The sequence below is a fragment of the Engraulis encrasicolus genome, chromosome 20, assembly GCF_034702125.1.
Source record: "Engraulis encrasicolus isolate BLACKSEA-1 chromosome 20, IST_EnEncr_1.0, whole genome shotgun sequence".
In the NCBI taxonomy this organism is placed as follows: domain Eukaryota; kingdom Metazoa; phylum Chordata; class Actinopteri; order Clupeiformes; family Engraulidae; genus Engraulis; species Engraulis encrasicolus.
In genome coordinates, this window is record NC_085876.1 from 42,909,533 (window position 1) to 42,921,094 (window position 11,562).

Sequence of the window (11,562 nt, forward strand, 5' to 3'; positions counted from 1 at the left end):
AATTAAGACACTAAAATGAATTACATTAATGACAGAAATGCCTCCTGATGAATAATTATTGTGGTCGTAGCCTCACCTCTGCTTGGTGGAACAAGTCCAGTGTGGTTTTCAGAAGGCCCTCTCCTCTAGAGAATAAAAGAAACAACATAAATTGAGGATACATTGTATTTAGAAGACCCTCGCTACTCACAAGAAAACCTCACAACCATCATAAAACCAATGAGGCACAACAACAAAAAACAATCAATAAAAGACGATACTAGTTGAGGAGCAACATATTACAAAATGCAGATCAACACTCTCTCTGAAACAGGCATTGACAGGTGCCAACTTGGCCATTGTGTTGGTGCTGCCTTAACCCATTAACCCATTAAGACGCGACTTCATAAATTTGTTGTTATGAGTATGGTAATGACCAAGTCGTGGTGCATTACTAAAGGGCCTGTGTTGTGTCATAGTATTGTAGTGCTATGGTAGTAACTATGATTCCAATAATATTCCATATTATTCCATACTATTATTCCAGTGACTATTACAGTGTGCCACTGGAGGTATCACATTAACCCTGTGAGACATGAACCATGAAAGCAATGAGAGAAAATTCTAATTTTTTGGAATTTGCTTCAATATTGGTCCCTCATAAGAAATGTATAAAAAAAATCAAAATTTTGTTAAGGCTCACTGAGATATTTAATGCATCATATATGATGCATCAGGCTTTAAAGAAATGAAAAATCCAATTTCATGACCATTGAAAAATGACTTTTAATTAGGGGTGGGCCGTTATCGGCGTTAACGTGCTGCGATAATGTGAGACTCTTATCGCGCGATAAAGAAAATATCGCACGTTAATCTATTCTCAAAATATAGGTTTGGAGTTTGGGTATGCACGTCACCATAGCGTTTAATTGACAGACGCTTTCAGACTGCGCTCCAGTCGTTTCTCCTCTCCACCTGTTGCTTCAGCAGACCTACTAAATATGAAGTGTTTGCATGCTGAAAACATTAATCCCTCTGCCGTGGTAGGTGTTGTTTGAGTGCTTTTTCATAAGTGGTAGACTAAAGAGACGTTATTGTTTGAGGTGAAGCATAGAGACATTATTGTGTGTGAGTAGGCTACCAGCCCGACATAGCCTACATTTCCTCACGCATTGCATGGAACACATAGCCTAAACAACTTCCAGAAATCTTGCCTGTGCCATAATTGTAAAACATTCCGTGTGATATGCATTTTGAAGATTGTCAAACTGAAACTGTCAATATCTACTCTCGCTGAATGTTTGTGTTGCAATCGCGCACATTTGCGACTCAGTGAGATATTCTCATGTCAAACGGTAGGTAATAATCCTCGCGGTTGTCGCGCTTGACTTTTTTTTTTGCAAACTGAATTCATTTCGAGTTGTAACTCCTCTGGCATTCTAACTCTGAGAACAACTGTCAGGTTTAGGCCAAATCGCCGTGTGCCAGTGCTGTAGGTTCTTTAAAGCCAGTAGCCTGGCTTTGCTGAGGGCTGTTGTGCCTTTCTACTGCGCACAGAGCTCCTCCCTCTCTTAAAGGAGCCGCTGCTCTTTTTTACAGTCAGTGGCAGATTCTCTCTCTCTCTCTCTCTCTCTCTCTCTCTCTCTCTCTCTCTCTCTCCTCTCCTCTCCTCTCTCTCTCTCTCTCTCTCTCTCTCTCTCTCTCTCTGCCCATTAGAAATGCTGAATTGTTGAGGTCATTTTGTTTAAATAGCCTAAATGCTTGATAGATTTATCTGTATTTGCCTCTACAACTTATAGCGCTGTTCATTTTGAAATGTAGCCTATATATTTATTTATATTATAACTGTAAATGCTTCCTAACATATTGGACACACTTTACACATATTTTTTTCATCACCAAGTATCAACATGACCAGTTTTTGAAGCATTTTGGAAAAAAAGATGAGCTCTGGTCTAATGCACCATCTGTCTTAAGAAACCCCAAGGTTTTTTTTGGCATTATTTCGCTAGCGTGCCTATTCTGAATGAGCCATTTTGATATAGATTAATCTAGATTAATCTAGATTAATTTCATTATTACAGTGAGATTAATCTAGATAAAAAAAAAGAATCTATGCCCACCCCTACTTTTAATGCATTTACAACTTTTTTTAGTCTATACTTGTTTTAGCAGGACAATATTTTACATTTCCCACAGCCTGGTTGGGTATTTTTTTAAAATCTGTAAAAACATAGCTGATCGAATGCTTAACAACCTATTTATGAGTGTAATATAGATCATTATTCATTTTTGATGTGGAATGTGAATATATGGGTCCATTACTACAATTGGACCTTTTCTCCATTCACTTCAATGCATTTTTTACGAGATCATAATTTCAACATTTTGCTATACATTTTCAAAATTGCAAGTAAAACCTGTTTCTTAAGGCAATACCTTTGTCTTGAAGTAAAACAACTTTAATTAAATGATCGTCGTGGTATGCTTTGTAAGTTTCCCTATGGCAAAATGTGTTGATGGCTGACTTCCTGCCACTTCCGGATGGTGCTTATTTGTTTCATCAGTTTTAGCACGATCTCTCTGCAACACGGTGTAAAAATATAAACTCTTCCTTGATTAATTGCACAAAGCAAGTGTTCAAATTAAAGGATGTAGAGTTATATTTCGGAAATTTGTACACAAACCCTTTGCAATTTGACGATTTGCGTCCAGGGCGATAGGGTTATGGGGATCTATAAAAAAAACAAACTAATGCCTCTTTTCCACTGCCGGTTTTCTGGTAGGCCAATAGCTCGACACAGCACAACTTGGCCACCACTTTTTGCTTTACGATTGAGCTGAGTCGTGCCTATTCGAAAAGCAAAAAGTGGCGTCCAAGTCACGCTTTGTCGAGCTGTAGGCCTACCAGAAAACCGGCAGTGGAAAAGAGGCATAGGTGACTTGGCACTAGTGCGCCCATTGGCCAGACCTGTCAGCTGGAGTTGCTGTGAGGCCTCTGATCCAAGACTAGCTCTGGCTGGATTGCATACATGAAGAGCTCAGTAGCACACCGTATACTGCACCTATAGGGCAGTCATGGGTAAGCGGTTAGGGCGTCAGACTTGTAACCCAAAGGTTGCCGGTTCGACTCCCAGCCTGCCAGGTTGGTGGGGGGAGTAATTAACCAGTACTCTCCCCCATCCACCTCCATGACTGAGGTACCCTGAGCATGGTACCGTCCCACTTCACTGCTTCCTTTGGGAGTTATTGGGGGCTGCCCCCTTGCACGGGTGAGGTATACATGCAATTTCGCTGTGTGCAGTGACCACTTGTGTGCTGTGGGGTGCTGTGTTACACAATGACAATGGGAGTTGGAGTTTCCCAATGGGCTTTCACTTTCTTTCACTTTCACTTTCACCCACTAGTGTGCCAATTCATGTCAGGCGCTAGGCGCCTATGCCCTGTGGCCAGTCAGATGATAGCCCCCGGGGATATCGCTCTGGTCCTGGAGACCTTGGCTATGTCTCAAATGACGCACTTTTGTCAGTGCACTGACAGTCAGTGCACTGAGGTCTTTAGTGCAGTGTTGCTTTTTTCACCTGGTGAAGAGGTACATGGAGTAGGCCATGCTGGAGATGGTCTGGCTGTGGCGGCAGACGTCGTACTCCTGGTCCTCCCATCGCTCCACCTCCGAGTCCACGTCCGAGGTCAGCAGCCGGAGCTCCAGGCCCAGCTTGGCTAAGGTGGTCTGCTCCTGGTGGCCACAGGGAGGATAGCGGGGAGAGGTGTAATGAATGTAAGGGACTCACTAGTTCGACGCCCTTTCGGTACTTACCGCTTATGTTATGCGACCCTAAACCTAACCCTAACCCTATCCCTAAATCGCTTGTTTGAAATGTTTGATTACCATGTGAAGTACCGAGATGGCGGCAAACTAGTGGTTCCCATGAATGTAAGCAGGGTGCGATTTGTAGGGGGTGATGGGGGGGGGGGGGGTTGTTATTGCCACTTTTTCTTTTTCTTTTTCACTTTTTCTTCATGATTAACACTGCATTGATTAACACTGCAGTGGCTGTATCAACTCCATTGATAATGCTTAAAATCTGAAACATATCCCCCCTTCTGGTTCTTCGACCAATCGCACCCTGAATGTAAGCATGGTGCACAGTACAAAAAAAGTGAGTACCTTGGAACAAAACACACTCTAGAAGATGTTAAATTGACTCTCTGACTTACCAATGCATTTGTATTGTGTGGTGCACTGTTTTGAGCCTGATCTCGAAACATTGCGTCTCATTTCTCACGCAAAGCAACATCCAAGATTGCGTACATATTCTGACGCTGTCCCTGCTGTCTAGAGCACATAGGTAACTTCTGATTGGTCTAGCTGTGCCCTTCCCTAAACCATCCCTAAAAACCTAACCTGTCAGTAATGCAATGTTTCATAGCTTTACAACTGTGCCCTTCCAAAAACCATCCCTAAACCTAACCTGTCAATAATGCCACGTTTCTGAGTTTTAAATTTGTGCCCTGACCAAGACTTTCCCTAAACCTAACCTAACCTAACCTCACAAACAGCTGCATGACCACTGCGCATGTGTGTCAAAGAGAATGTGTCGTAACTGCGACACAATTTCAGTTTTTGGTTTGCGTAAGAAATGAGACGCAATTCGTTTGAGATCATGTTTTGGGTGAGGTGTAATGAATGTAAGCATGGTGCACATTTTTTTTTTTTTAAAGGCTGTGTCAATTCAACACTTAGAGAGTACCCTGGGACAAAACACTCTCTAGAAGATGTTAAATTGACTCTCTGACTTAACACTGCATTTTTATTGTGTGGTGCACTGTTTTAACACTAGCTTACCATCCACTGTATCAGTGTTTCTCAACCTTTTTTTAGGCGAGGCACCCTTTCAATACATGAAAAATTTCAAGGCACCCCAAACCAACAAGCCGTAAAATGGCATCGCATCCGATACCACACAAGCTTAGAAAAGTAACACATTTGGAGACGTCACACGACCTACGTTCGAAGTTGCAGCTGACTGGGGCGACCTATATTTACTTTATTTTATAATTGTGCGTAAATGGAAGATGTAAGATTCCACTGACTAACATTACCTTATCAATTTAGACAAATATGTATTATATTACATAATTTATTCATCAGCCTCATTTCTGCGGCACCCCATCACAGGCAGTTGTCCATGCAAAGTTATGTCTGAGTAGGGCTTGGGTCATTTACCAATACCCATCTCTCTCTATCATTATGATCAGCTGGTTCATAGTAAGTTGTATGAGATTTGTGTTAGTGTTTTTTTCTGATTTTCCCTTTCTGAACCCAGGATTGACACATCTGAGGCACTTCATCACCCTGAGACCCTTAATTTAGCTGTCTGCACCCTTCACTCTCTCTTTATTTTCAACTCTTAAAAATCAATGTGCATCACTGGTGTGCTTTTTTCTCCTTTTTTAAGTCTGAGCATTTGAAAAACACAGTCTGGAGATGATGAAAAAAGTTTTTTGTTGCCAGGTTACGGACGTTTTGTCCTTTTAAAAGTTGTGTGTGTGAAAGTCATTCTGACCATGTGGATGCCTGTTGCTAAAAAACACGACCTCAAAAAAAAAGTTTGCAGCAAAAAACTCCTCCTTAAATGGACAAACAAGTCAAACTTCTCTTTGAAAGCCAGATTACGTTGATGGTTGGGTGATTTCAATATTAGGCCCAATTGCTTTAAACGAGGGTGCTCAGGGCACTTGGCAGGACAGAGGAATGCTCCATGGACTATAAAAAGTACTCAGAGAACTTTGCTATGTTAATTCAGCACTTAGAGAGTCGAATCAACTAGAAGAGAGTTGCATCCAACTGAATTATGTTCCATTAACTCTGCAAAACTGTGTAATTCTGGAGGAACGGGCTGTCTTTCTTGCTCCAATTAGAGGAGAAGACAAAAACGACAAAGTGTTGCTTTCAAACTGATACTCTGGCCCTGCCATGACCAAACAGTGGGGCACTCGTCTGCCATGCGGCTGACCCGGGTTCGGTTCCCGGCCCAGGTCCTTTGCCGGCCCTTCCCCGTCCCTTCACTGTCCTATCATAAAAAAATGAAGTCCAAAAGACCACAAAAAAATCTTTAAAGCTGATACTCTGTATGGCTTTTAAAATGTCCTTCATCCTAGCTCTTTTGTGTTTAGAAGAAGGGTGCGCACATCCACAAGTAGTTGTCCAGGTGCCAGACAAAAGATAGTAGGTAGTGTGATGAAGCGGTCTGCAAGCTGTGTATTAATTCCAAAAATACCTTATTTCATTTTAACGTACGGCAACGTTTCGATCCCTCTGTTGGATCTAAGCGTTGCCGTATGTTAAAATGAAATAAAGTATTTTTGGAGTTAATACACAGTGTGCAGACTACTTCATCCTAGCTCTAGCCACACCTGACTGGCTCTCCTTCAAGGATACTTCCTCTTCATTAGCTAAATCAAGTTTAATCAGCTGAGCTACACAAGAGAGCCACAGGTGGAGACAGAACTGTGAGAGGGGTGTGGAAAGTGTTGAATGGATAGCCTGATAAACCAGACTAAATGTGGATGTCTAATTTAGTCTGGCCTCGATGCATAATACATCCGAAGATTGTTGAGGAGAACAACCTTCCCTCAAAACCCTGCCCGCTTTGATTCAAAACACATCTTTGCGTTGTAATTGGTTTGCCAGATTCATGGCATTCTGGCTTCATTGAATCATTATGCGAGGCCAGACCCACCCGTAGACAACACATTTTGCCGTCCAGCGGGTGGCGCTGGTTCACCAGGCTATTGAATGGATGCATGAAAAGCCTGATCCACAAGGGCAAGTGAGTGAAGCCAGCCTGCAAGCAACATCCGCGCTAATGTAATCGCAACAGCAGGGGTGCAGCACCTACAGGCATGGATGACGTCTAGGGTGCGTTCCAATATGCGATCTTGCATCCTCCACTTGTGCTTGTGGCGTGGCCCCACCTCCTGGCCCCTCCTCCGTGGAGAAAACAATAAAGTTTCCCAGCTGTCAGCCTAGCCACAACAACTTTTGGGGGAGTATTCTTCATTCACCATCCAGTTTGAAAATGAAAAAATTGAGCTTTTGCGAGATTGAAATATAATGCTGTTGTCAGTGATGTCATCATGACATATTACTTCCTGGTACGAGGCCACAAGCACAAGTGGAGGACGCAAGGTTGCATTTTCGAACGCACTCCTAGTTGCCTGTTTTACATCTGTGCACATCTAACATAAACTAAGCCCATAGAGTACAATACAAGTACATGATGTTACATATTGAGCCAGACTTAAAATAAGGTGTATGCCAGGCATGATCTATTCTATGCCATAAATGGCAATCAAAGGTGGAGATAATACGACAAAAAAACACTTTTGAGGCATGAAAATTAGGTATCATAATGTGACAATGTACAATAACAATACAGTATGCAATCTAAAAGGGTTTGGGCATAAGGGATTGTTTACCTCAGAGTCAAGTTTAGCAGCTTTTGCAGTCTTTAGGTTGGCTGAATGTTTCTGTATGGGATATGAGGTTGTGGTTACAGTGAGTTGGGGGTAATGGATGACACTGCAGCAAGGACACAACACAAATGCAAAGCAACAAAAAATACGATATGCTTACGTTTGGATGAAAAGAAGAAGAAAAAAAGAAGAGAAAGATACTCACCCCGGGTCTGGGCAGTGATAAGTAGGCTTTCTTATCTCCTAAAAAAAAGTCAGAGAAGTTTGCGAATCAGCTTTCTGAAGGTCAGTGGTTTCCAAAACTGTGCAGAATACTTCATATTGAATAACAGAAGAGGTGTTCATCCGTAGCGGACAACAAAACGAGGGGAATAAAAATGTGTTTTTTTTTTCCTCTGGGGAATTGAGCTGAATATGATGTGAGAGGAAGGGAGCCATATTTCTTGCTTCATTTGAAATACCTACTCTGAAAAGCCTGGTCCTGAATAGATGATTTTAAACACTGCAAGATGTAAAAAAGTCTGTAGGTAGGTACAGGGAAGCTGACACGGGGGGACAAAGGGGTCACTTGTCCCGGGCCCAAGGAGATAGAGGGGACCCATAATTGGATCCTCATTACATTCTATGTATTGGGTTTGGGGCCCTTTCACATGTCTTTGTCCCGGGCCCAGCCAAAGCTACGTAGCTAGGGGTGGGCAGACGGAGGCCAGTCCCTTAAGTTATATAAGAAGTATCACCTCAGACTCAATATAAAACCAAATTGCTTTGGGGATGAAGGGAGTCTGTGGAGTGGATACTGATTAGCAAAAACACCTGCTCAATCCATCCCACAGCGGACCATCCGGTTCTGCCCTTTAAAGTAGAAGCTGTACCAGAGTGGAGAGGGCAGCTGCTATGCTCTTTACACGCTGTCTGCCATTGTTTACTATTACAATGCAATTCAATCAGATAATGCAGTAAGGGGTAATGCATTCATGTCATTCCCCATGGTGATGGCGGCATGTTGAGAAATCACAATTCTTATGTGCTATTGTGCTATAATCAGTGCTATTATTTCCATACAGAAAAACAAGTCTGACAAGCGGGCAAAGATGCATCCATCTATGCAGAGGGGCCCCAACTCTGCAGCCTTGCGGACACAGGAGTGAATTACAATTTAAAGAAAGTGTTTCAGACGGACAGACAGACAGACAGACGGACAAACAGACAGACGGACAGACAGACAGACAGACGGACAAACATACCCTCTTATAGAGATGCTAGGATGCATCTAAAAAGAACCACAACTTAACAGCTGATGTACATTGTAATAACGTATCTGCTACCTAGTGAACCAACTGAACTGGCACTCAAGGTCAAAGGAGATACGTAAGCTGTCAGTGACTGGGTGTCTTTTTGTAGTTTGTAGATGTCGTTTCACCTTTCATCCAAAGTCCTTCTTCAGTTCTGGAATAATGGTAGAGTGGCTCAGAACTGAAGACACTTTTTTCTATGGGTGAAATCGTTTCAGACTCCAGAAAGAAATCCAGTTACTTGCTTGCAACTTGGCTCCATTGACTAGCATGTCCTGAATAACTGACTGCAGTTACAGGCACAGAGTATTCCGGTTTAAAGCGGAATATTGTCAGTAAGTTCCAGAACATTCCATTTGCATGAGTGGAATAGCGCTCTGCAACCAGAATATTATTGGAATGAATATGCCAGAATTGGAAGGAATATGCACAAACTAGTGCTGTTTAAGGAATGCTGTTTAGTGCTGTTCAATGGCTTAATACTACCACCATTCCATTTACAATCGTAATATTCCTTGTACGTAATATATGACAATCATCAAATTAACGATACAATGTAAATGCAAGTGTATTCTGCCTAGAGTGCTTCAGAGGGGCTGTGAGGAGGAGTACTGCCTAGTGTCAAAGGCGCATCTTGCCACCAGGCAAGGCAGGCAGCCGCTTGGGGCCCCCAGATAGTGAATAACCGTCCATACTGTGCTACAGTAGTGGTGTTTTTGTTTCAAATGTTCATTCTTTTGCATTTTCGCTTGGGGCCCCACCTGACACTAGAATCGCCTCTGCCTATTGTACCTCTGCGTCCTTCGAAGACGTCGTTGATCTCCCGAAGCAGCACGGCCATGTCACACAGCTGGGACTCCCAGGCCTCGCAGAACACGTCCAGGTTCTCTTTGGCGATCTTACTGGACGGGTGCAGCGCCAACGTCTGTGCTGCCGAGATGATCTGAGGAACAGGAGGCAAGAAAGAAAGGGAACGAGAAATAATGACGGTAACACTATTTTAGGGATACATCTATTAGCACTAATACATACAATGTTAATGCCAGTATAAGTAACTTGTAAGGCATGTACTAAGCAAATGCTAAGGCCTACTAGGTCCTTACTAAGGTTAAATTGGTAATAAATCCCTTATTGTGCATGGAGAAGACATTTGCGAATACATGCCTAACAAATGTTTGATTTTGCTTTGTACATGCCTTACAAGTTACTTATACAGGGCCATTAAATGTATTAGTGCTAATAGATGTATCCCTAAAATAAATTGTTACCATAATGACAAAAGGAAGAGGAGAGGGCCCTGCCGTGGCCAACTTGTCTGCCATGCGGCCAACCTGGGTTCGATTCCCGGCCTGGGTCATTTGACGACCCCTCCCCGACTTTCTCCTCATTCACTTCCTGTCCACCTCTCACACTGTCCTATCATCAATAACGTCATAAAAGACCAAAAAATATCCAAGAGCAAGGAAGAACCCAAAGGTCAGCACCAAGGTATCAGGGAGGACAAAGAGGTATCAACACGCAGACATAAAAAACAAGCCAAACATTATTTCACACAGGTTTGACCTGTATCCAATTCCAGGAAACACCACAGGCCATCTCTTCTCTCTGAGGGTATCTTTCCTCTCCGTGGCATGACCCCATAACAAATAGTTAACTAAGCAGCCTCAGGTGAGACTTGTAACTGAGTCTAGATAACTAACGACTTGGCATCCTTGCTCTACTATTCTAGCCTGATTATCATCGATTTTCAAATCTCTTCGAGACTTGGTCTGACCAAGAGCATAACAATGAACATTTCCTAGACAGCATTTCCCAAACGGCCTCCCTTGGTTTGCGAATGGTTGTTTGCTTCCCAACAAAGTGAGAGGAGTTCCCGATTTTTCGGGAGCTCAGACAGTACTTGCATTGCTCTTGACCTGACTACTAGCAACGCTGAAGGTGTTGCGTCACTAGGAGGGCACAGCCTGGCTACTACTATTCATGACATGGCCACATCACAGATAGCAAAGTTAGCAGCCACAGGACAGACTAGAGCTGCACCACACCCAGGGTTGCCAGATGAAGCTGATGATTTCCAGCCCAAAACCCGCCTAGAAACACAAAATCCCGCCCAATTCTATTGATTTCTATGGTAAAAATTAGGCGGGTCTTTCTGCTAAATGCCATTTTTACCCGCACACGGCCATCCTAAGCAGACCAATTGGGCGGGAAACAGCCCAATCTGGCAACTCTGACCACACCACATCCCAGTAGAAAAGCACTGCCTTCATCATCACATGTCAGGCACCAGAACATAATCAGCTGGCTGCGTTTTCTTCTTCACACAGCCTGTAGCACTTTTAATTATTGATGGCATAGAGATTATTAACACAATCTCATGCCGGTGTGTGTGTGTGTGTGTGTGTGCGTGTGAGCGTCTATTGATTGGTCGGTTAACCTTTTGGTCTCAGTCATTACCAGAAGATGTCGCCCTCAGCACTGTGCAGAGGTCATCCCATCAACCCCCGCCTTGCCCCCTCCTACTTCCTAGTACCCCCCCCCATCCCCCCCCCCCCCACCCGCACTCCCCCACTCCCCCGCATCCTGCCCTCCCTCTCCCTTCTCAATGCACCCCCCGACCCCCACACCACCCCACCAGGGCCGGAGCTATAGGGAGGGCGAGGAGGGCACTTGCCCCTGGGCCCAGGGCCCCTCCCGTGTTGGTGGTGGGGGCCCTATTGTGATCTTGGCAAGCTGTATAGGGGGCCCTGCCACTGCACCCCACCCGTACTCTACTCCTGAATGCCTACCCCCCACCTGCCCCCACCTGCCC

General features: G+C 43.8%; 1 protein-coding gene across 1 annotated transcript in view; it reads right to left on the minus strand.

Moving 5' to 3' along the window:
* ctnnal1 (catenin (cadherin-associated protein), alpha-like 1) overlaps positions 1–11,562 on the minus strand; it is a 180,128-nt gene that overhangs the window by 10,802 nt on the left and 157,764 nt on the right. Inside the window, exons 11-15 of the mRNA XM_063185972.1 lie at positions 9,543–9,693; positions 7,664–7,701; positions 7,462–7,512; positions 3,561–3,715; positions 77–125 (exon numbers count right to left, since the gene is read on the minus strand). Of these exons, the coding sequence (XP_063042042.1) occupies positions 77–125; positions 3,561–3,715; positions 7,462–7,512; positions 7,664–7,701; positions 9,543–9,693 (444 nt within the window). The remainder of the gene's footprint in view (positions 1–76; positions 126–3,560; positions 3,716–7,461; positions 7,513–7,663; positions 7,702–9,542; positions 9,694–11,562) is intronic.